Source organism: Drosophila kikkawai, chromosome 3R (genome assembly GCF_030179895.1).
Source record: "Drosophila kikkawai strain 14028-0561.14 chromosome 3R, DkikHiC1v2, whole genome shotgun sequence".
Classification (NCBI taxonomy): Eukaryota; Metazoa; Arthropoda; class Insecta; order Diptera; family Drosophilidae; genus Drosophila; species Drosophila kikkawai.
Genome location: NC_091731.1, coordinates 27858174 through 27882293, shown reverse-complemented (window position 1 = coordinate 27882293; position 24120 = coordinate 27858174). Strand labels below are relative to the sequence as shown.

The 24120-nt window shown below is 42.2% G+C and overlaps 4 protein-coding genes across 12 annotated transcripts in view; 2 read left to right on the top strand and 2 right to left on the bottom strand.

Moving 5' to 3' along the window:
• The window catches only part of LOC108081206 (neurofilament medium polypeptide), a 29475-nt gene extending 22532 nt beyond the window's left edge, over positions 1 to 6943 (bottom strand). For all 5 annotated transcript variants that reach the window (XM_070287448.1, XM_070287451.1, XM_070287449.1 and 2 more), the window contains exons 1-2: positions 6804 to 6943; positions 6013 to 6368 (exon numbers count right to left, since the gene is read on the bottom strand). In XM_070287448.1, coding sequence (XP_070143549.1) covers positions 6013 to 6069 — 57 coding nt within the window. In that variant the 5' untranslated portion in view covers positions 6070 to 6368; positions 6804 to 6943. The remainder of the gene's footprint in view (positions 1 to 6012; positions 6369 to 6803) is intronic.
• A 662-nt stretch (positions 6944 to 7605) lies between these two features.
• Positions 7606 to 9572, top strand: ArgRS-m (arginyl-tRNA synthetase, mitochondrial). The gene is made up of 4 exons (XM_017176180.3): positions 7606 to 7707; positions 7766 to 8930; positions 8986 to 9352; positions 9419 to 9572. The coding sequence occupies exons 1-4, from the start codon at positions 7675 to 7677 to the stop codon at positions 9570 to 9572; spliced, it is 1719 nt and encodes a 572-aa protein (XP_017031669.1). The 5' UTR covers positions 7606 to 7674.
• Positions 9573 to 9597: 25 nt separating this feature from the next.
• mRpS9 (mitochondrial ribosomal protein S9) lies at positions 9598 to 23992 on the bottom strand. Its single transcript, XM_017176181.3, has 7 exons — positions 23845 to 23992; positions 23533 to 23751; positions 23295 to 23468; positions 23148 to 23233; positions 22732 to 23092; positions 9834 to 9996; positions 9598 to 9762 (listed from the first exon to the last, which is right to left on the bottom strand). Exons 1-7 carry the CDS (start codon positions 23938 to 23940, stop codon positions 9671 to 9673), a joined length of 1191 nt encoding a protein of 396 aa, XP_017031670.1. The 5' UTR covers positions 23941 to 23992; the 3' UTR covers positions 9598 to 9670.
• wtrw (water witch) lies at positions 15960 to 22557 on the top strand. Of its 5 annotated transcripts, none has more exons than XM_017176176.3 (3): positions 15960 to 16188; positions 19247 to 20591; positions 20652 to 22557. In XM_017176176.3, exons 1-3 carry the CDS (start codon positions 16070 to 16072, stop codon positions 22149 to 22151), a joined length of 2964 nt encoding a protein of 987 aa, XP_017031665.1. In that variant the 5' UTR covers positions 15960 to 16069; the 3' UTR covers positions 22152 to 22557. The 5 variants fall into 5 exon arrangements, with proteins under 5 accessions (XP_017031665.1, XP_017031667.1, XP_070143548.1 ...); XM_017176178.2 differs by lacking the exon at positions 15960 to 16188 and adding an exon at positions 16411 to 16554; XM_070287447.1 differs by lacking the exon at positions 15960 to 16188 and adding an exon at positions 16754 to 16906.
• Positions 23993 to 24120: the final 128 nt, after the last annotated feature.

Below are 24120 nucleotides of genomic sequence, written 5' to 3'. Positions count from 1 at the left end.
TTCTGCACCCCGACTGAGCTGACATCACTCCGATATTTTAAGTATTTTATATGTATTTATATATGCATTTGTTCCCGGCCAATTGGCAGCGACTCTTCCGGCGCTTGCCAAGAGCCGAGGCTAACACATTACTTATAAGCAAATAAGGTCAAATGAGGGGGACCGCTTCTCCCTCCATGGCCACTTAAATATTTTACGCTTTTGTATTGTTAAGCAAAAGTTTTTCCGCACCGCCATCCTCATCCTGAAGCCCGTTCTCATTCTCATTCTCGTCCTTATCCTCATCCCGCCGGCTAAACGCATAAAAAATGCATACGCACACGAGTTGCCATATCGTCTATATAATGGGATTTGCTCACTCACACACACACACACACATTTGGGGGTCTGTTTGTGTTGGCCAAGTTAAAAAACAAAAGCGCAGCAAGAGGCAGCACTCGAAAGCTGAAAGCATTCAACATTTAACTTTTTGTGCAAGTGAAAATTTTTTTGCTGCGTTTTCTATGCCAGCGGCTAAAAAAGTGGAAGTGAAGCCAGGGATTCTAAAGGGAATGAAAAGCTAGATCATGGAACCATAATATTTGAATAAGACGTGATAAAAAGCTGAATATAATCATCATTTTATTTTATGGCCGCGCAAAGTATGCACAGATTCTTTTTTCGAGGTCGTGAATTATCCGACAATAGGTTTAGCACTCAAGGAAAATATTATTATAAATCTTTTGATCCTTTAAAAAACTATTTAATATGAATTGTTATAATTTTTGTAGCACAGTCTTCATACATTTTAATTTTACTAAACCATTTGAGAAGGTAGCATAATTTTTTTGCAGATACTTGAAAAATTTACTTCAACTGTAGCGTAGAAATTTCCTTTTAAGATTTCCCTTCCACTGCAGCCCCTAGCCGTCCAATAAAATTACTATTAGCGACGTCAGCATCAACAACTTGGTCGCCAGCCAAGATGCGAGATGGAAAGGCTGCCTGGCTACAGCGACGACAGACTGGGTGGGTCCCCTGTATATATATATATGCTATATGCATATAGTAGCATACGGTACATGGTACATGGCACATGGCACCTGGCAGGCCGTTAGCCTGCCCCGGAAATTATTATAATTGCATTAGACCAAAGGCAGAAAATTGAAATTGAAATACGTTGGGCGATGTCATGGTATGGGTCTTGCGCACCCAGGATGCTGATGGATGGATGGATGGATGGATGGACTGACGGATGGAAGGCTAAATGGAAGGGTTGAAGGTTGAAAAGTGCAACTACTGAAACCAAAGTTGACGTAATGTGCCAAGGATGGGGCGCTGCCATATGGACTGACACATCAGGTTAACGTTCCTTTTTAGCAAATTAATTAAAACTTATGAAATCTCTGCTTTTTTTCTCGACTTTCTTTTGGCACTTCCTTCGCTAAATGAGATAAGACGGAAATTATCAGCAAATGGCTTATAATTGACATTTAATCGGTGTCCTCATGACTGCATTACGTATACGCCGCTTTGGCCGGGGCAACGAAAGCTTCGGCTTTAATGGAAAAAGTTCTTTTCCGTTCAAGTTCTAATCGCCTGACATTGATGAGCAAGACTTGATAGACATTTCGTGCTCGTTCGACATTCGTGTGCACTTTTTAATGGCTGTCGAAAAGGAAAATCAATACGAAAAGTTGTTGCTGATTAACACGCTAAATATACCGGCAGTAAACAAAACAAAACAAAAAGTTTGCTAAAGAACTCTGAAGTCAATATATTGATTTTTAAATTACTCTGAATATGCTTTAATAATAATATAAAAGGTAAAGTAATCAGGCAACTTTCGTTACAGTAGAAAAGAAAAAAGAAAATAAAAGTTTAAGAAAAATGTTTTCTTAATAAATAAATTCCTCAAAAATTTGATCAATAAAATTCGAATTAACTGCTAAAAATTCCAAAGGCAATTATTAAAGAACCATAAAAATACCTGACCAAAAATTCACGAATAGTAAATAACATCACGGGGCGAAATAAACATTTCTTTGAATCGAAAAATGTTATATGCTCGCCGCATGCAATGCACTGATTTGTGTTGAAAATATGCAAATATCAAAGTGACTGACTGCCAGAAAATACAATGGTAAAAACAACAAGGCCCGGAAAAGCGGAAAACGAGTAAAACCCTCGTGCGACATGTGCTCCGCCTCTTTGCTTCCCTCAAACATTTAACCTGTCAGGTTATTTAAAGTTTTCTGTGTACGCCAGCACAATTGAGTATGGTTTTTTCCACTACAATTTTATATTAGCCAGAAAAAGTTCAGCTTACAGAGGGAGTCATTTACATTTTTGATTTCACACTAACCGCCTTCGAACGAACAGTTGACCCCAAGTAATTAGAAAACTTTTCATCCAACTACAGTGCCGCCACCAATTCCATAGAGGTTGTACATCGGTTTTTAGCTATCAACAAAAAGACAAAAATAAAAAACTTCTTATTCTCTGGGCTCCCGGTCCCCCGGCGGCTTGAGTTTGCCACTGGTTTCCCCCAATTTTCGGTTCTGGCAATTGCGGAGATTGTTGCGGAGAGACAGTGGTGAAGGGTGCAAACTGCCGTCGTTAGATGCCATAAAAAGGGGTTTCCGCAGGAAAAGGAGGACGCAGTGGCCTGTGATATTCTCACTCTCCTTGCCAGACAATTGAAGATCCCAGCTTTCAATTAAATAAGCATTCTCAAAGGGTATAAAAAGCAATTTCCAATCAGAGTTATATGGAAATAAAGAAATCTGAAGGATAACAGGAAAGGAAACTAGCTTTGGTAAGCCAAAATACCCTTATAGAGTGCCATATATGGATGCCATAGGATCATGTCATTGTATCAAAAATCTATTGTAACTAAGCCAAATTTAGAAAATAATTTAAAATGGTTAGAAAGACGCTCCAGTTAATGCTGATCAAGAATATATATACCTACTTTATAGGGTCAGAAATGACTCCTTTACTGCATTACAAATTTCTGACTGAAATTAGTAAGTAACCTGCAAGGAAAATCACTTCATATAAATATCGAAAAATCCTCCCAATAAATAAAATACTTGTATTATTAAAATACACATTTTTGTTAGCTTTTTGAAAGTTCTTCCGCCCAAGTTGCTGTGATAAATATATTTCACAGAGCATTCCCCAACTACCAAGCAGCCAACACGTACAAAATATGCCCGAATAAGTATTTCGTTAGTCGGAAAGAGTGGAAACTATGTTGAGGGGGTGGCATTTTCCTGCAGCCAGAAGATAAAGGGAACAACACAAGGAGACCCACTCAGAGAATGCTGCAGATGATGATGTGGGTGGCTATAGACAGAAGGAAACAATAGTGCGGATATAACTGCGAGCGTCATTGGGAGATAAGTTGAGGGAAACTATAATGGGGCGGCGCCCAGCTGACTGCAAGAAAACGGAAAATCTGGGGGTATTGTCCTAATTCAATTCAACGAATGACTAAGAAATATGCATAAGGAGGATTCATTAAATATAATTATAATTGAAATTTAAGAAAAACTTTTTTCTGCATTCCTAAAATTTATATTTTAAACTTAAACCTCCAGGAAAAAGCAAGCCATGGTGCGAAAATGAATACTAGAGTCGGAATAACTATAAATACTATAAGGCGGCGACGCCCAGCTGACTGCAAGCAGCCGGGTAATCCGGGGAATAGTCCTAGATCGATCCGGGGAGTGACTAAGAACCACCACGGATGGCGGTAACCATATGCGAGCTGAATCGATAAGCGTGTGGCATGCAACCGACTACCGACCGACTGGCGACACTTAGCCGGCACTTGTTGTTGTTGCTTAAGGATGGGGATATGGATGAACGGGTGAACGGGTGGATTAGGGGGTGGTTGGGTTGGGTTGCCTGGGGTGGCGGGAGGTGTCGCCATAAAAGTTTGACTGCCCTGCGCTGATGTAATACCGCAAGACAATTTTGCCTCGCACGTCATATGGCCGAACAAGCAGCCAGCCAGAAACAACAACAAAAACTCCAAATAAAAGCCGGCTAAAAAGTGCTCTCAAGTTCTCCGGTGCCTCTAATTCTCCAGTTCTCTCTTTCCCTAAGAATTTCTCCCTCTCTCTCTCTCTGTTTCTCTCTCAGCTGCACATGCGCACAAGTTTGAGGAGAATGAAAGTGGTTCCCTACCATTTGTGCGCAATGTGGAAAGTGTAACTTTGTTTGAATAACAGTATTCCCTCGGAAAGGAGATCCTTATATTAGGGGACTTTAATTACGTAAATTACCCATACTTTTCAAAAGTTTCTCTTTAAGCAAGAAATTTTAGAATCCATTACATGTACCATCAGAATAGGGTCTTGAAAACTCCCTATAACTTCTAAATCCTTTTTTAGATTGTAGTATTCCCCTTCAGGACTTCCCACTGTACTCTCTGGAATGCACATTGTAGTGGTATTTTTTCTATCTTTCCAACTACACAGTCATTCGAATTGTCATGGCAAGTTGATGAATCAGCTGTTTTGCACAGCGACTGGAAGGCGACGTTGGAAGGTAGGGAGAGCGTGTTCCAGGCCGAGCCGTGGCGACATCCACTCCGCTTTCTATACTTCGGTTCTCCGTATCCGGCGGTACGAATCGGCACCCGGTCCGGGTCCGGATCCGGCTCCATGTCCGGGTCCGGGTCCGAGTCCAAGCCCGGGTGCGATGTGGCACCCCGGCCGGCCACAGCTGTGGGCCCAAACAAGCCACAAGCCATATGCTATTGATTTTCTGCGCCTCCTTTGACTTTTTGCCGTGGTTCCACGCTCCTACTTATTTTTATTTATTCTATGTATTTTTTTTTATATATATTTTTTTTGCTGCCTTTACTTACTTTAGGCTGACGCGATTGGTGTCGAGCGTAATGCAAGTTAATTTATTCGCTGCCAGCGAGTTTCTGCTATTCACTCGGTGGGACTTCATATATATTTGCTCTAGTTGGCCTGGAAGTAAGTACGGAAAATATTGCATGCCTCTGGACAAACGTTTGTGACGGCACTCCAAGGATGGCGGCAGACGTAAGGTGATATTGATCAGCGTTATGAAAGCTGGCAGCGAAACGTGGCCAAGGGGAAATCAGTTAAGTGAAAGAGTTCAAGGAATGGTAAACTGTAATCATTTTGGTCCGATGCGTCAAACTGCTGGGCTTCCATCAAAATGAAGCTATTGAAAACCTCCAGCAAATTACTAAATATAATAAATATAAATGTCACCTTAATAATTAAACTTTTAATTATGAAGCCCAAGCGACAATCATTCGGGGAATTACTCGGATCATTTTTCAGGCTTAATTTCTACCATGCTCCCCTGAGTCCGATTTAACCCTCGAATTTAATACCGCAAATGGAATGTTAAAAATATTCCCCCAATATCAAAAATTCACCCTAATCCCACAATTCTTTCGAGCGAGTCATAACTCAGGCAAGTCACCCCATTTTCGACTCACTGCAGCCCCCTTTCACTTGTCGCCTGCAAGTATGCAATAAAAATCTATTATGTGTCCTCGCACACACTCGCACACTCACCAGAACACAGACACGCTGATTCAGACACAACTGTCGCATATAAATCAAACGATTTGGACGCTATAAACGAAAGGCCCGTCGTCTGCAAACTGGGCTAAGAGGCTAACAGAGCAAAATTCCCGGAAAACAGCATGCAACTTACGTACTTGAGACATCCGGGACATACAAATAAAAGGATCTTTTTTTAAAAAAAACAGAATTCTATTGAAATCGGTTGGATTTTTAAAACTCCCTTAATGGCTGACTAAAAGTGTGGCTCAAAAGTAAAATTTGTAATTTAAATTGTAGAAATATAACAAAACCTATAAGTTTTTTTCTATTCTTCAAACTGAAATGGTTTTATTTGTTCCTTTAATTAAATACTTTTTAATCTTATTCACATTAAAGTGCCTGCCGGCTTTTTACTTTAATTTAAAACTACAAATAAGTGTTACAATAAGAATTACTAATCGTTACTCACCTTGTCTACCGGCATTGATGGGCACGCTCTGCACAGATTCCAGAATGAGCCAATCATAGGGAAATGCTTTTGCTGTTTGCCGAACCAAGTGCCAGAAATACAAATTAAACACGCGCACGTTTGGGGGTTTATTCAGTGCTCGATATTCGGCGGTAAGCGTTGCTTAATCGTAGCAACTTATTTTAACATGGGGACACAGAAACACACGCGTTTTGCTCTTAAACTTTAATATTTTCCACCTCTCGCTCCCTCACTCGCTCGCTCTCGCTCACTCTCTATACGCACACGCACCTGGATAATGCGTAGCGAAGAAAGTGCGTTTGTATTGTCATAGGCCAAATTGGATTAGACTTCCGCTGAGGGGGAGAAATTGAGGCGTGAGAAAAAGTATTGCATACCAGCGGGCGTTTTGCTTCAGCGATGATCTCATACACACACACACACGCACGCACGCCAGCACACAGACGAATCCTTTACGACCCTCTGAATGTCAGCGTAATTAGCCAATATAGCGCTCCTACCAAATCGGAGCAAACAATTTTATTGGACATTAAAAAACAGAAACATTGTGCGCGAGCCGCATTCAGATTCTTATTTTTATGCCCTGGCAAATCGATATCTATTTTTTCCGCACAGCCCCGTGGTATGCAATACTTTTTAGCCGCCTCTGCTTGGCTAAAATGTGCAACTTTTCGCTGATTTTCGCATTTGTTTTGTGGTCGGTGGTCACTGGAGCGAATCTTTGTTAAGGTAAAAAATGCAAGAAACTTCAGGTGCACAGAGAAACACACTTTTCAGATGGAACCGATTTTGCTCTCTGTCCCGCTGCTCCTCTGCCGCTGCTGCTGCTTCTGCTTATTTGTGGGATTGGTGTATATCTGGTGTGGGCCCTTGCGCCAGCTTTTCCGGTTTCAACTTGACGACGTTTCGAACACGACTGAGCTTGCAGTGCGAGTTCTCAGGAAAGAAAACCACCGAGCGAATCCACAGCGGCGGCGTTGGAGTTGACGCAGGGCCTGGAAGTTTTTGGGGAGAGCTCTGGCTCTTTGGAAGGCCGAAAGAAAGCCCCATCGAACATATGTTTGCAGGGGCGTCGGTGGGGAAAACTTCATTACTTATTGACTATTAAAAACAATAAAATATTCAAGAATCAGTGGCTTGTTACTATTACAATTTACTGCAATTTTAATGCTTTAAATATAAGATTTATAAAGTTGCAGTCATGCGCACTGTGGGCCAACAAGCTTGGCTGATGTCACAAGAGACCGAAACAGCTGTGGTGTTGAAAAACCTGTATTTCATAAAACCGTTATTTATTTCTGACTAAATCATTTAATTTTTGTAAATATTTTAAAAATAATACATTTTGGAGGTTATTATAATTATAAGAATTATTAAATTAAATTAACTTTTTAGTTAGACTAAAATTAAAAAGAAAATAAATTAATTACTTATTAAAAAGTATTAATTTTTGTTAGAGATGAGGAAATATTTTGTGTTGAAGACGTTAATTATCGGATATCGATTTTTTTCGGACCGGTATCCCAAACTAATCGACAGTTGGTCACACGAATATACCGAAAAATACTTTGTTACGAAGAAGGGTGTAATGGGAAAACAACAAATATTATCGATAAGAATGGAAAATCAGGAGCATCCGAGATGATTCGTTTACGGCGCGCGATTTGTGAACAGGTGAAAAGCTAATCAAGATATGTGACTATTGCGACTTACCTGTTCTTCCACTTTGCAGCTGCCACAGCTGAAGGAGGCGTGCCATGCGCTAGAGGTGCCGGCCAAGAAGCACCAACTCCAAAACGCCCGGCGACCTACTCTGGAATGGGTTCTCCCATCTGCGGTTGCGCAACAGGAGCGGGAGTTGCTGAAAGCCGTGCAGGACCACACATTTGATGGCGCCTACGTAGAAAGAGTCAATGTGGTATCCAGCTCCGGACGAAGTGCAGCCAAAGTGGAATTCCAGCTGCAACCACAGGCCTTTGTGGAACAACTGCTCCTGGCAAAACAGAATCCAACAGACATTTCCACTTCACCCACGGAGCACATTGTGGTGGAGTTCAGTTCACCAAACATTGCCAAACCGTTCCATGTAGGCCACCTGCGTTCCACCATCATTGGCAATGTCCTTGCGAATCTCCACCAGTACTTGGGCTATCGCACCACGCGCTTGAATTACCTAGGAGATTGGGGCACACAGTTCGGCCTGCTAGCCTTGGGCGTCCAGCTAAACAATGTAACCGATCAGCAGATGCAGGAATCCCCCATAGAAACGCTCTATGCCTCCTATGTGGCCGCCAACAAAGCGGCAGAGGAGAGTCCGGAAATCGCCCAACGAGCTCGGGAACTCTTTGCGTCTCTGGAGGCGGGAACAGATGCGAACATGGCCGAACAGTGGCAAAAGTACAGGAAATACACTATTGAAGATCTGGCCAAAGTTTACCAGCGATTAGGCGTGCAGTTCGACAGCTACGAGTGGGAGTCCCAGTACTCCCAAAAAGAAATCCAGCAGGTTCTGGACAGGCTGCGAAAAGCAGGTCTTCTGCTACGAGAGCAGGATGGCCGCGAGGTGGTCGAAGTGGATGGCAGACGCATCCCAGTGATCAAGAGCGATGGTTCCACTCTGTATCTAGCCAGAGATATTGCTGCTCTCCTAGAGAGGCTCTCTAGACTACAGTTCACCCGTCATCTTTATGTGGTGGACAATGGCCAAGCGGATCACTTTAATGCGCTTTTTAAAACTGCATCGGCTTTGGACGAACGACTGAATCTTGGGCAGCTTCAGCATGTGAAATTCGGACGCATACATGGGATGAGCACCAGGCAAGGCAAGGCCATCTTCCTGAAGGATGTGCTAGATGAAGCGCGCAATATAATGCGGGAGAAGCGAAACCTTAGTGCAAGTAGGTCGTAACATCAGTATAAAGTAAAGAATCCTTTTTAAACTATATTTTCCAGCCACCAGAGAAAACCAGTCCCTTGACGATGAGCTTGTGTGTGATATCCTGGGCGTTTCGGCTGTTCTGGTAAATGTCTTGAAGCAGCGCCGGCAGAGGGATCACGAATTCAGTTGGCAACAGGCTCTTCAGGTAAACGGAGATACGGGAATCAAGCTCCAATACACACACTGCCGCCTGCACAGTTTGTTGGATAACTTCAAGGAGGTACAACTGGAGGACATCAAGCCCGACTGGCAGCATTTTGCTGAAGAGCCAACGGATGCCTTGGATCTGCTGTACGAACTGGCACGCGTGGATCAGAGCCTGTGGCAGTCAAAGCAGCAACTCGAAGCTTGTATACTGGTCAACTATTTGTTTGGATTGTGGTGGGTAGAAAATGATTACACAATTAATAAATTATTTATAGAACAGAAACTAATTGAACCTTGCAGCAACGCTACTAGCAAAGCGCTAAAACGATTACCTGTGAAACTGGAGAGCTGCCGGCACAAGCGTTCCCAGCGCCTGCTGCTCTTTCACGCCGCCAAACGGACGCTGCAGCAGGGTATGCAGCTCCTAGGACTCCGACCACTCGACCAGATGTAACCAAAGATGCCTCCACACAAAACCGTTAACATATTTGATATTTATTAAAACATTTGAAACTAAAATGCCACCAGAGTCAGGGGGATTCACGTGCCCGTCTAGCGCTTCTTCCACGTGTACTTGCGGCGTGCCCCTTCCTGTCCAAACTTCTTACGCTCGCGGCGGCGATAGTCACGTGTCAGCAGGCCGGCTACAACATAAATTGCAATTAGCGGCAATCGGCCAAAGGAGGAAGAGGGAGAGCTCTCCGCATGCACTTACCCAGACGCATAGACTCAATCATCTCTTGATCGACAAAGCTGCGCAAACTCATCGCAATGCCCCAGCGGATGGCTCCGGCCTGACCGGAAGGTCCGCCGCCCTCCACATTGGCCTCCACATCGACTTTGCCCAGCAGCTCGCTAAATTGCAGCGGGAAGAGCAACTGGAAAAATCGAGATAACAAATGAGAATTAGAATGAGATAATGCTGATGCTGTGGCCACCGTTAGATGTCAAGTTCGAGCGCCCGAGGCAGCAGCCATTGTACGGCTCACTCTCTGTGTATTAACGAAATGAGGTTGCGATAGCGCTTCCTGTACGGCAACAACAATGCGACTAGATAATAGCGAAATCGTTAGCCAAATTAAATGTCTGTGGGCCGCTGCAACAAATTGTTGCATGTCCGCCGGGCAATTAGCAAACACACGTCGTCAATCGAGTGGGTGGGAAAGGTTAGTTCTAGGTGTGATGCAAATTATAAGCGCATTATAGTATTGCATCAAGTCGGTGTAATTGCAGAGCCGCGGGCTATGATCAGCACGCGCTGTACCGTTAATAGGTTCTTTTCAATTTACACAACAATTAAAGATATTGAGTATTTTGGTTTATAAAAATAAAATATGATATTATAGTAAACTAATGCTCTTTGCAAACATAAGAATGGCGGTTCAAGACCTTGATTCAGTTAAAAATATATTGTATACAGTTTTAAAAGTTATATAAAAACAATAATAAGCCATTTCCCCTTTATATCCCACTGCTAATTCCAAAAAATCCGGATATTAATTAATCAAATATCAAATAATATTTACATATTAAGTACCTCAACTCTGACGGCAGTCACAAAGTTCACAGATTCCAAAGATCAAAACAAATCGTAACTCAATTTTAGCGATTTAATTTTTTTGTTGCTATTTTTTGTACCATTTTTATACCCTTTTTAAGGTATTATAATTTCAGGCAGAAGCTTGTAACGCTGTGAAATAGCAATTTCCGACCCTATTCATTATATATATTCTTGATCAGCATTAACAGGCGCATCTTTCTAGCCATCTTAAACCCAAAAACAAAATTTTCAATTTTTATTCAAAATTTGATTAGGGGTAACATCATTAAAATTGTGCAAAATTGCCCAAAATTTCGATTTCTTAAAATTTTAAACTCAGTATGCAGATTTGTTAAACTAGAAAAAACAAGCATAGAAAAGCTTTCCGAACTGAAATTAGTGCAATTTTGGCTTACTTATAAACAATTTGAAGAGCAGGCCCTAATCCTATTGGAACCTGCCAGGGTATCCAAACTTCGGCTTGCTGAACTTAGCTTCCTTTCTTACTTTATTTTTTTTATTCGACTGCGTGGGAAACAAAGTCAAGAGGCTTGACAAACGGAACGCCTAACAATGGTCGGGGGCAGCACACACTGAGACAGTAAACGTTATGATTAAAAAACAATAAACAATAAAACTACAACAATCGAACGGGGAAGAGCAATTTTTGAACATTTTGTTCTCTTCTCTCCTTCTCGTTTTTTTTTTTTTTTTTGCAAACCACATCGACAACGGCCATCAATCAGCGAAAAGATTTTGAGAGGAGCAACAAAGCGACAGAGAGATTTGATTTGTTTAAACAAATTGCTAGATGACTTCACGCTACAGTAACAACCATAATAAACATAATAAAAGGCTTATACACACAATACGAACAAGATTTTTGAATTAATGTAGGTACATACATACAATTAATGCGAAAGCCGAACGCCACAAAATGCTTAATTGACGTTGATAAAAATAGCAACAAGTTTGCAGATCTGGTGACGAGGCAAATCCAAAAACTGGTTCCCTCAACTTCAGGGTTCCCCGAAATCTCAGTTAGGGAAAAAAAAACAAAACAAGAAAAAAGCCTCTCGGTCTCAACCGTGGTGGGGGTGGTGTGGGACAGCCTACCGGCATATAGCGTAGTATCGTGCACTTAAACTCGGCGCTTCAAGAAAATTCGCGGCAACATTTTATTATGATTTAAATGAATTTTATAGTTTGACACATGAGAGAAGACGGACACGACAAAAGCCCCGAAGAAGAACATCTCGTTCGTGTAACGGTGTCGGGTACTAGGGATATATAGTATATATACTAAGTGTCATCTACTTCATTGGCGTTCGCTTTGGAGACACATCATATCGTGTACGATATCATTTCGGCGCAGTTCTTCTTTATCAGTCGATCCAACGTCGTTGAGCGCGCGCCTCAAGTGTCGCAAAATTTTTACATATCGTCCGAGAAATTATTTGAACCATCCTACTTCTGTAAAAGAAAAGCCAACATAGGTTTCCTTCTTGGACTAAAAAAATGTGGCGAATATTGATTAAACCCTGGCTCTGGGCCTTTCATTAGCAGAAGGCGAATCAATGTAAAGTGGATTTCCTTAAAACTATAATTTAAAAGAATAATTACAGACTATTTTAATTGATTCAACTAAATTTGACTCCTAAATTGGTAAAATTTATTGAATAAAATTGCTAGGAAATGTTTACAAAGTCTGTAGCTTAACATTTCCATTTGCTGCACCAGTAAGACATTTCTTTAGCATTTAAAATTCGAGTTATTTTCCTTTTGCCGATATTGTAATAAATGGTTTTCTTATCTTAAATTTATAGAAGGTTTTCTTATCCAGAATATTTTTAACATCTACCGTACCCTCACAGGGTAAAGCTAAATCTTAAAAAAAATTACTGTTATAATTAAGTAAAAGCCAAAGGAATTTTAAACATCATTAAGATATTTAGTAGGAACAAGAAAGACTTTTTGAAACAGCTTAAATATTCAATCTTACTAAAACACCACTAATAATTGTTAATAGTTCTTGAAAAAATAGAAATTCCTTCCATAATTATCTTACTAAGAAACGTATCAAAAAACGCAACAAATTTTCATTAGAAATCCCCACAAAATAAACCATCTCCATAACCGAGAGCTTAGCTCATGAATAGCAATTGAGATTTGTTTACACTCAGTGCTCGGCTTTTGTCGACTTCCATTATCCTTTAATTCGTGAACTATTCACGCTGGAATTCAATTGCAACTGCATAGGCCCACAAGTGTACATATATAAGAATCGGATCTAGTGACTGTACGACGTAATGTGGGCAATGGGCAATGGGCAATGGGGCATGCGCTTCAGGTTCAAGGGCACTGTGAACGCAAAAATAAACCTAACTCAGCCCAATGCGTTTGCTCACATAATAAAAACCCCTTAAAGCCCCCTAAAGCCATCCACAAAAGCGCGAGTAAAGCGAAGAAAAATTTTCAAATTGATTTCAATTATAATTGAATCAACGCGCGGCGACAAGGAATACCCGAGAAAGTAAACGAACGGCGGACAAACGAACGATCGCGACGAACGTTCGGGAATCGCCATTTCCACCTCTCGCGATGGCGATGGCGCAGTTTTCCAAAATGGCCGACGCCGCGGCGGTGGGTACGAACGGGTGAATGGCAAGTGGCGCTTCCGGGCACCGGAATCAACAAAAGCATGCCGCCCGTCATCGACGCCTTTCCCCGAACGCTCTATTTAAAGCGAGAAATTCTCTTTTTTTTTGCAAAGTATATATTAAAAACATATTAATTGACAAGGCGATTTCCAGCAATTCACACAATTCTGTAATCACACGGGGGCGTTTTTGAATAAATATTTGCTCGGTGTGTTAGCGACTTTTGGACCTCGCAGACTCCAGACAGCAGCAGAGTAGCTATCGACGAGAGCCCAGCATCGGATCCAAAACTGGTTTCTCAACTACGCACAGAATTTGATTAATTTGCTCGCATAATTTAGCCCGACGACGATGCTTGTTTATCGCCAGCAGCAGCGAATTTGTTGTATTTTGTTTTTGGCCCAATCAAAGAAAGTTTCTCATGCGTTGTCGCCGGGCAAACAAAAATACCTTCATCTTATTCATTCGTGTGCTTTGCTTTTGTTTATATTTTGCAAACACGTTTGCAAGATTCCCAGAATCTCGTTGGAGAATTGTTTACGGTAATGCGATGCCGAAAGTAAATGCAGCAATTGGAACCTGAACAAGCTTAACGCCTCACTAGCTAATTGAATCTAAGGCAAAAGCGTGATTATATAGTCTGGAGTCGAGCTAATTACATAAGCTGGAAAGGCTGAAAAAACCCGATAAAAAGTTTCCTTAACTTAAAAAAACAGATGTCTATGCTAAAATTAAGGCAAAACAATAAATAGGTAAACAAAAGCTGAAGATTAAGGGGTAATGTCTAACAGAACAATACAAGCAAATAAATTAGAGAAAAGAGAAGGGTTAATTAGCAAAACTTCCCTCAATTTAATAAGATAATTTATGCAATATATTTAAATATATAAAATATCAAATCATGCTCATAGATTAACTTTTGATTTAGTAAACACTACCGAAAGATGGAACCGGTCCTGAACCTCTAGGAATTTTGCTTGCACCCTGAATGAATGAGTATGTCTGTCCACCTCTGACGTTGACATGAATTGTAAATAATACGAGCAAACAAAATCAAGCAAAAAGTAGGCAAACAAAGGCATGGGTGTGGTTAAAAGGGGAGGTTTATTAATATACTATTTACTTGCCACGGAAATATTGCCAAAAAACTAGCAAAGTTTCATTTTTATACCCTTGCAGGGTATTATAATTTCAGTCAGAAGTTTGCAACGCAGTGAAGGAGACGTTTCCGACCCTATAAAGTATATATATTCTTGATCAGCATCAACAGCCGAGTCGATCTAGCCATGTCCGTCTGTCCGTCCGTCTGTCCGTCTGTCCGTCCGTCTGTCCGTCTGTCCGTTTCTACGCAAACTAGTCCCTCAGTTTTAAAGCTATCTGAATGAAACTTTGCATATAGTCTTCTATATACTCTCACTGCTATATATGTCGGAACGGGCCGGATCGGACGACTTTATCATATAGCTGCCATACAAAAGTTCGATACATTTTTAGAAAAAAAATTATAACTTTGTTGTTTTTCAATATTTTTACACCATTTTTTAGATATGGCCATTCTATATTATTTTAGATTTTCAATAAAAATTTCATAAAAATCGGACGACTATATCTTATAGCTGCTATAGGAACGATCGGGAAATTAATAGAAAAAATTAAAACTTCGTTGTTTTTCAACGTTTTTTCATCTACACAGAGATATAAGCTTTTTTTATTATTCTAGAATTTTGGTAGAAATTTCATAAAAATCGGGCAACTATATCATATAGCTGCCATATAAACCGATCGGTAGATGTAGAGAAAATGTAAAGCTGGGAATGCGAAACTGTAACTGTCAAACTGTAAACATAATAATATAGGTAAAATGTAATGAAATAATATCTGCAAGGGTATACAAACTTCGGCGTGCCGAAGTTAGCTTCCTTTCTTGTTAAAATCTAATTTATAATTATTAACTAAAGATAAGGAAGAAAAAAGAGCAAAAAAGGGATATAACTAAGAGCGACAAGCTACTGATCCAGACCTATGATCATCCATCCAGTAATCATATATGTTATAGCTTATTTTCCTTAAATAATTCCCATTACCTTCGCTCAAATTTTAGCCAAACTTCTGCCCTTTCTTAACGCCATAAACCCCCTTAAAGGCGCAGCCGTAACCAGTAGCACTTTAAGATAAATCCCCAGATAGTCTGGCGATAATGGCCACGATAGTGATGATGGGCTTATCGCTGCGTCAAATGAAAGCCGCTTAGATAACTGCGGCCACGAGTGTCGCATCCAACGCACGCAGAGGCTTCTTGGCCGGAGTCCATACATCCGGGCGGGTAGGGAAAGCCAGTCAGTTGGTGGACTTAGACGGAGGAAAAGTGACGCTAAAATTAATATTTGTGCAGATATATTGTGGGCAGTGGACTCAGTTGGGATTGTTCGCTCAGCGGGATTGTTTAGAAAGAGAGATCCCTCTCGAAAATCTTCGACCACAAAACCATCTACATAACAATCTTTGCAGCAGGCCATCGAAAATGTCAACGGGCCGCTGAAATTGGCCTATAAATTTTGGCGCTGATATTGGAAAGTTACTTTTTTTTCTCTGCATATTTTATAGTCGACCGTCGCCCGTTGCAATTGCTTTGAGTTTTTTGCGCATATTTGCGCGTTTTAATTGCAACGACCACGAAAGCAGCAGCAGCAGCAGCAGCAGCAGCATTGACATCGACGGCGGCGATATCAGCAGCACCTTTTGGCCGTCACCATGGAGAATCTTGGCTACAAGGAGGGCAGCACCAAGCCCCGTCGCATGACACGTTCGATCAGCGTCGTTACCAAGACCGAAGTGGAACAGCCGCTCACGGAGAATAATGCAAATAACCGGTAAGTGCCAGTTGGAGTTGCCAGTTTTCTGTTTTCGGCTTTCGGCCACAGCAGTTGCAGTTTGCAAAAAAAAAAAAACAAAGATTGTAAAAATCTGGCTAAAATAAAATGTATACAAAATATACGCATACTTATATAGGTGTGATTACCCAGCCCAAAAGTTTTCATGAGTTGGCTGCAAAGACGCGGAAGCATTCCGTGATTAATGAATAATGTGACAACTGCATTGGCAATTGAAGTTTAGCAAACATATTTTGCACAAGAAAACTGTGGGGATTCATATTTATATAATGTGTATGCAAAGATGAGTAAACAACTGTTTTTTCGGCGAGGAGAAGTCGGTTTACTTCCACCAAACCCCGTCTGGTAATTGTTTTACAGAATTCAGCTGTAGATTTATTTAATTATTTCACATGTTTCAACACACAAAAAAGAGCAAACGAGGAAGTAGACCCTCAATATAAAATGTAGGCAAGCAAATTAAATAGATTTAGTCATGGCAGCAGATTGTAAGGAAGGTGTTACTTTAGAATAAGAATTTAGAATTTAGAAATAAAGAACAAATTTTAATAATTAGAAAGAATTAAAAGAAATGCTTAAGATATAAAATGCCTAAGTTCTCTGGTTGAAAATTACAATGCCAAGAAGTTTAATGAAGGAAAAAATGAATACTTAAGACCTTTGTTGTTATTTGTCTGTGAAATACAAATATTTAAAGGTACCTTGAAAATATATTCATAGTAAATGAATAGGAATTTAGCGTATTTTTAGTTACATAAAATTTCAAGATCGCCATAATCAATAACCCTTGTTAAGGGCCTATTTAAATTTATCCATTGTAATTATTATTTGTATTCTTATTATTTATTATGTATCAACTCTTGAGCAATGATGTGTCAAAGATTTTCACTCCCACTCGCACTGAATCCACAGACTTTTTGGCAATCGATCAAGCTCTCCGGAGCCACCGTCTCTCCCTATAAAAGTATCTCCCCCTAGCAGGTCGCTCACTCTCTAGTTTACCTCTCTTTTCGGATCTCGATCTCGACTCGACGGCTTAACCAACAACGGCTTACGGTTTTCCATTCGGGCTCAGTCGGTTTTGGAACAACAATGCAGGCGGACGCGTTTGTAGCTGGCTAAAACACTAAACTAACGGCCGCTAACTAAGGCTAGAACGCGTTCGTAGTGATCGTAGTCGCTCGAAATAACAACAACAACAAGAACAACGAATATCATAACAATATCAGCTGAAACAACGTCCGAAAAATCGACAGCAACAACAAAACGGAAGTGAAAAATTCGCGTTTTTTCACACAACATTTTTACATTTTCCGCCCGTTAGACACAATTGTCTAAGCCCCCACAAAAGGCCCCTATTGTGAGGCACTTGTCCCGTTCTATTCGAATCCGATCCGCTCCGCTCCGATCCGAACCCATTCCCGTCCCGCCGGACCGATCCTCAGTCCGTATTTTGTGGATCGGTCAAACAGTCGACGGTCGACGGGCTCTCCCATGTATTTCGGAAATGAAATTAGAAATTGAAAACAGCTCATTGGCGAATTGGCATCATCCGTGGATATGGCTGCAAACGGTGTACGTATTCAGTCCAAGTCGGATCCGCGGATCCCCGGATTCCCAGCTTTTAAGTGCCCAACAAAAGGCCATAGTGTAGTTAGTCGTAGTCGAACTGTAGCTCTGGTTATACAACAAGTGCAGCCTCTTCTGGCCATGGACAAGGTTTAGATTTATGCAGCCGAGCCACTATGCTGAGCACATCTCAAATAAGACAAACCCAACCGGCGCAGTCGGCAAATCCATCAACGTACGGCAACTAGTGAATAGTGAACAGTAGGAAAAAGCTAAACATTAAAACAAAAACTAAAACTAAAATCGCTTTAAACAATCCGCCAACTTTGCATAACTCTCAACGCAAAAAAAATAACACACACAATAATTATTTAAAATTATGCATGCTCGAAAAGTCAACAGATCTCGAACTCTGCTGTTCAGTGCCATTTAAGCAATGGAAAATATATGTTTACAAATCCGTAAAAACGTTTTAATGTGCGACAAGGGTGTGGGGACAAAGAGAAGTGCGAATCTCTCTCCAATGGCTTTGTCTAAGGTTTAAGCCAAGTGATTTAGGCCAATTTGGTAGAGGCCTTATAATGCCCAGAACCCTTTTAATCATCAAAAGTTCTTACTGAACGCTAAACAACTTCAAAGTTAGAAAAACAAAGCTATTTAATTTGGTTATTTTCAGCGAATGCGGTCATTAAAACCGCAATGTTTTCAATCTAATTACTATAAAATTAAAATAAAAACTCATTGATTGAATGATGTGTGCAAACTAAGGAAACTTTCCCAGCCATAAAAATGTTTGCTAATCCCAGACTAAATTTATTGATTGTTTAAATCTGAAATCCGACGATAGCTCTTAGTTCGCATTGATCCTAAAGCTATAAAAACCAGTTTTAAATTAAAAGAAAGAGCAGTAAAAAATGTACATCTTTTTCAGTTAATAACATATCTATAAGGGAATTAACTGAAAGAATAACCATTAACTTGAAAATAAAAATAAAGTTATAAAAAAAATTTAAACACTTATTTACTCTTTGAAATATTTCATTTTAGTACTATTTATTTTTGAAGTATTTCGTTTGCTAAAACGTAAGAAACATATATTACTCAAGTCAGTAAATAAATTTCTAATCAACTTTGTAAGGTGTTAATGTATCTTACTAGTAAATTCGTTTCATAAGAAATGATTGTAAAAAAGATATATCGTCTTAAAGGCATAGATCATTTTTTACAATCATTTGTTTTTGTTTGATGAGAATTTGATGAGAATCTGTGACTGTGTTAGAAGCTATAAGACAGAATTTAAATCGCAATACAAACTTTAACCAGTTCAAAGCTACATATTTTTCAAAGGAATCGAATGAATATTTACATATAGTTTATAATAATAAAATTAAGCCACTTTATCCCACCCTCTTCAAGTTCAAAAGCTATCCCAAACTCCCACTAACTATATTCCCTTCTCCTTGGACAGTTTCAAATCGATTCCACCCAACCTGATGGTGCGATGGCGGAACAACACTGACGCCATGATCGAAGCCCAGTACCCGACCGCTGGAGAATTCGAATACATGGAGTGTGGACCATCACCGCCGGCGGAGAGTGCGCCGAGCATGTACGACAGCTTCGAGGAGCCAACCAGCGAGCTGAGTGTCCAAATATGCAACGACACGCTCCGGATCAGTCTTATCGATCAGATGAAGAGTGCCGCCGGCCGTGTGCGCCTCTTCGAGGATATCGAGCAGGGCAACGTGGTAGCCGAGAGCATCCGGACACACTTCGAGTCCGCCTCGAAGCTGGAGAAGAATCTCAGCTACCTGTGGGCCGCTTACCTCAAGCGCTGGGATCTGATCGAAAGTCTGCTGGAGGCCGGAGCCGAGCTCCACTTTTGCGATCAGAATGGCATATCCGCCCTGCATCTGGGCGCCTTCAGTGGCTGCCTGGCCACGCTGGGCCTCCTGGTGGCCAAGGGCCTGAATGTCAATTTGCAGTCCAAGTGCTACACGCCCTTGCATTGCGCCGCCTTCGGAAATGCGGCTGAGGCGGCCAAGTTCCTGATCAACAATGGAGCCGATATAGCCAAGGACACTAATAAACCAAATTGCGAGGAGAGCCTCTTGCACTGCGCGGTGAGATCCAATGCCCTGGAGTGTTTGCAGATCTTCATTGGCGAGGGCGCCGACGTGAACTCGCTCAAGCCGAATGGCACCAATGCCATTCACCTGGCCGCCGATCTGGGCAACCTCCAGTGCCTGGAAGCTCTGCTGAATGCCCCCAATGCGGATGCCAATGTGCGAATCTGCATTCGCGAGAAGGAGTCCACAGCCTTGCATCTGGCAGCAGATGAGGGCAATGTGGAGTGCGTGGACCTGCTGCTGGCAAAGGGTGCCGATGCCAAGCTAAAGAACCACCGAGGTTTCACGCCCCTCCACCTGGCGGCCAGAACCTCCAGCTTGGAGTGCGTCGAGTCTCTGCTGAGGAACGGCAATGCCGATGCCAATGCCGAGGACTTTGATCATCGCACTCCCCTCCATGCGGCAGTTGGAAAGTCGGAGAATGCCTACGACATTATGGAGACCCTTATCCAGTGGGGAGCGAATGTCAACCACAAGGACATCTATGGGTTTACAGCTCTCCACTTGGCTGCATTGGACGGTTTGGTGCAGTGCGTGGAGATGCTGATATTCCACGGGGCGGATGTAACCACCAAGAGCAAGAAGGGAACCTCTGCGCTGAACGTGATCACTCGGAAGACGCCAGCTTCGGTGGCCATGATCCGGCAGAAGCTGGACGCGGCCATCACGCTGCACCACTCGCAGGTGAGTTGAAGATAAATTCTGTGTGGGTAAGCTCTGTTAAGAACACTCTTCTGGTTGTAGGATCCTGTGAATCGTGAGGTGGAGCTGGAGCTAGACTTCCGTCAGCTGTTGCAGCACTGTCATCCGCGCGAGATCAGCTACCTGAACACCTTTGTCGACGAGGGCCAGAAGGAGATCCTGGAGCACCCGCTCTGCTCCTCGTTCCTGTACATCAAGTGGGGCAAGATCCGCAAGTACTACATCGGCAGGCTGATCTTCTGCTTCAGCTTTGTGCTCTTCCTTACACTCTACGTGCTGACAGCTCTGGCCCACAATTGCTACAATGGCAGCAAGGACGACAACACGACTATCCAGGCGCAGGAGCTGTGCCAGAAGCAGTCCATCCTGGGAGATATGCTGAGGAACAATCCATTTGTGATGGAGATGCAGTGGTGGGTGCTGGTTGCCATCACCATAGTCGAGATATTTCGGAAACTTTACGGGATAACGGGCTACTCCTCGTTTCGACACTACGTGACGCAGGTGGAGAACATCATGGAGTGGTTTGTGATCACCAGCGTCTTTGTTATATCCTATATCTACACCAAGCAGACGTACACGTTCCAAAATCACATAGGCGCCTTTGCGGTGCTCCTGGGCTGGACGAACCTGATGCTTATGATTGGACAGCTTCCGGTTTTCGATGTCTACGTGGCCATGTATACGAGGGTCCAGGGAGAATTCGCGAAGCTATTCATGGCCTACTCTTGCATGCTTATCGGGTTCACCATCAGTTTTTGTGTGATCTTCCCTTCGTCGTCGTCGTTTGCCAATCCATTTATGGGATTCATTACGGTGCTCGTGATGATGATCGGTGAACAGGACTTGTCGCTATTGATTAACGATCCCGATGGCAAAGATCCACCATTTCTCCTGGAGGTTAGTGCACAGATCACCTTCGTGCTGTTCCTACTCTTTGTGACCATCATCCTGATGAACCTGCTGGTGGGCATAGCAGTGCACGATATCCAGGGATTAAAGAAGACGGCGGGATTATCGAAGCTAGTGCGTCAGACCAAGCTGATAAGCTACATAGAATCGGCATTATTTAATGGCTATCTGCCCACATGGCTGCGCAATTTGCTCCACTACACAGCGCTGGTTTCACCCCAGGCATACCGAGTGGTTTTATGTGTCAAGCCGCTAAATCCCAGCGAGAAGCGATTGCCCAGAGACATCCTAATGAAGGCGTACGAAGTGGGCAAGATGCGGAAACACTTTGGGCACACAGTGTCCTCTAAGAATCCCGCGGAGAACTATCTGTCGTACAAGAACAAGTACAACAATAACAATGGCTGCGCCACTACGGGCTACGTTCTGCCCGATGCTGACCCAGACGCCGGCCAGTTCACAACGCTGACGACCAAAATCGACGACAATGCGGACCGGATCGAGTTCCTCACCCAGGAGATCCAGGAGCTGAAGCAGGCGCTCATTTCGCAGCAGCAGCAGGCCAGCAAAGTGATCGATAAGCTGCTGATTGTTATATCCAATCAGCAAAAGCAGAATCTGCGCAAGTAGCAGTAGCATTTAGTGCACACTCCGTATTGGAATATTTATAAACCAGAGTTAGCTCTTTCCTAGACGTAAGGCGACGACGGGTGGGTAAGACCCCGTAAAAACCAGAACACTGTTGATATTATACCGTAGCAGCGAGTTGTAGTTAAAGAAATTTTGATATCGATGCGCCTGGCGCCCTATACATACGCTATATAGCCATATACAACACCATACTATTATCCGTAAATATATTACTATAACTAGTGATTAGTTAAATTAGTGGCGAGCAGTTGGCAGGATTGATTTGTGGCTGGTTTCAGGCTGTGTTGTTTTGGCGTTGTCGTCAGAGAATCGTGTACATCATACATAATAATTTAATGCAAATTTATATTCTTAATAAAGTATATGCTATATCTATTGTTATGAATTTCTTTGAAGTTTTCGTTTCGTAAAGCTCAAGAAGGTTTAAAAGAGAAGAGAAATGGATGGTACAAGACTTTTGTACATTCCTAGCCAGAACGAAAAACAAACTCTTAGCGGATGAGAAAACTCGCGAGACAACTCAACGGACTAAAAACACTATAGCATTCATGAAACTCACCTGTTCCCTGCAGTTTTCATCCTCAAAGTAGGAAATATTCTTGCCATTAATGCTGATCTTCCCCGTACCCGGCAGTCGGACAGTAACATCAGCTCTCGCTGTCTTCCGCAGGCACTCGTAGGTGGTGATGTACTGGCGTCCCTCACCATCGATCTTTGGCTTGGGCACCTCCAATTGATTGGACTGATCCATCAGTGGCTTCAGAAAGCGTTCGATAAAGGTCTTGCTTTTGTATGCGTAGGGGGAGGCGATTAAGCGATCCATGGAGTTGCAAAAATTGGAGTACTCAATATCCGCAATACTCTCCACCAGCAGGAGTTCCAGCTGATCTTTTGGTAGCAGATGGAAGCCATCGATTTCTCTGGAATAAAAAAGAACTAAAAATCGTATTTAAAACAAAGATAGACACGACTTACAGCTTCTGGTTCTCATCAGGTTTGTTGCCACGGCGTAGCATGCGCTCCTCCAAATCTGCCAACTTGTTGGTTTCCTCCACGATATCCTGGAAGATGAAAAAGACATAGAAATATTCATACTTATAAATTCATTTAATTCCAACTCACATGCAGAAGCTGGAAAAAGTTGGGCTTGCCAGTGTAGAACAAGCTGTGGAATGGCCTGCCCGTCTCGTCAAACTCTGCGGCCTTGCGTGCTGGGAATACCACGTCTGGCGATTTCATGGCAGGCCGGGCCTTTGGATCGTACAAGCCCGAAGGAAATAGATAGGATATCGCTTCCTGCAGATAGTAAATAGGTTATATTTAGTCTAATTTAGGTTTCTTTGCTGGCTTTGTTCTTTACATCAACATCCTCCTGCGTAAATGTCTCCGCATCGGCGCCCATCATGTTGGCCAGGTGCCGCTTGCCGATCTGGAACTCCAGATGTTGGGTCTTCATGAACTCGTCGTGCTCGTTGGCTCGCTTTAGGTACGCCCGCATGGCCTTGCTGACCTTCTGCTTCTGGACAGCCGCCGGAGCAGCCTGGACGGTCACTTCTGTGGCAAAAGAAGCTGCCGGCGCCTGAAAAGTTATGCAAACGGTGGGAGACGTGAGTATGAATGAGGTGTGTTTCGGCCAGTTTACGTTTTTCTTGGCCATTTCTTATTCACTCACCATATGGCCCGTGGGAGGGGCAGGTGACTTGAATCCATTTTGTAGGAGATTCCTGTTAGTTTTCACTAAATTTAAGCTAAAAACACGCAGTGCCATTGGTTTTTAGTTAAAGCACGACGAAACAATGTGGCCAGATAAAAATTTGGCTCTCACCCTAAAAAATCTCAAAAAGTTTAAAATTTCCCCTAAAAAATCCAATTTGATTTTCGAACCACACCGATACAATTGGGCAGCACTGTTCGCCGATGAACGAAAAGTTGGGCAGCACTGGATTTA

Coding starts and splice junctions, on each gene's coding strand:
- ArgRS-m (XM_017176180.3), top strand. CDS start 7,675: ATGATTCGTTTACGGCGCGCGATTTGTGAACAG. Junction 7,708..7,765: donor GGCGCGCGATTTGTGAACAG/GTGAAAAGCTAA, acceptor TCCACTTTGCAG/CTGCCACAGCTGAAGGAGGC. Junction 9,353..9,418: donor AACTATTTGTTTGGATTGTG/GTGGGTAGAAAA, acceptor TGAACCTTGCAG/CAACGCTACTAGCAAAGCGC.
- wtrw (XM_017176176.3), top strand. CDS start 16,070: ATGGAGAATCTTGGCTACAAGGAGGGCAGCACCAAGCCCCGTCGCATG. Junction 16,189..19,246: donor GAGAATAATGCAAATAACCG/GTAAGTGCCAGT, acceptor CTCCTTGGACAG/TTTCAAATCGATTCCACCCA. Junction 20,592..20,651: donor TCACGCTGCACCACTCGCAG/GTGAGTTGAAGA, acceptor TTCTGGTTGTAG/GATCCTGTGAATCGTGAGGT.
- mRpS9 (XM_017176181.3), bottom strand. CDS start 23,940: ATGGCACTGCGTGTTTTTAGCTTAAATTTAGTGAAAACTAACAGGAAT. Junction 23,234..23,294: donor ACTTTTTCCAGCTTCTGCAT/GTGAGTTGGAAT, acceptor TTCATCTTCCAG/GATATCGTGGAGGAAACCAA. Junction 23,093..23,147: donor CCTGATGAGAACCAGAAGCT/GTAAGTCGTGTC, acceptor TTTTTATTCCAG/AGAAATCGATGGCTTCCATC.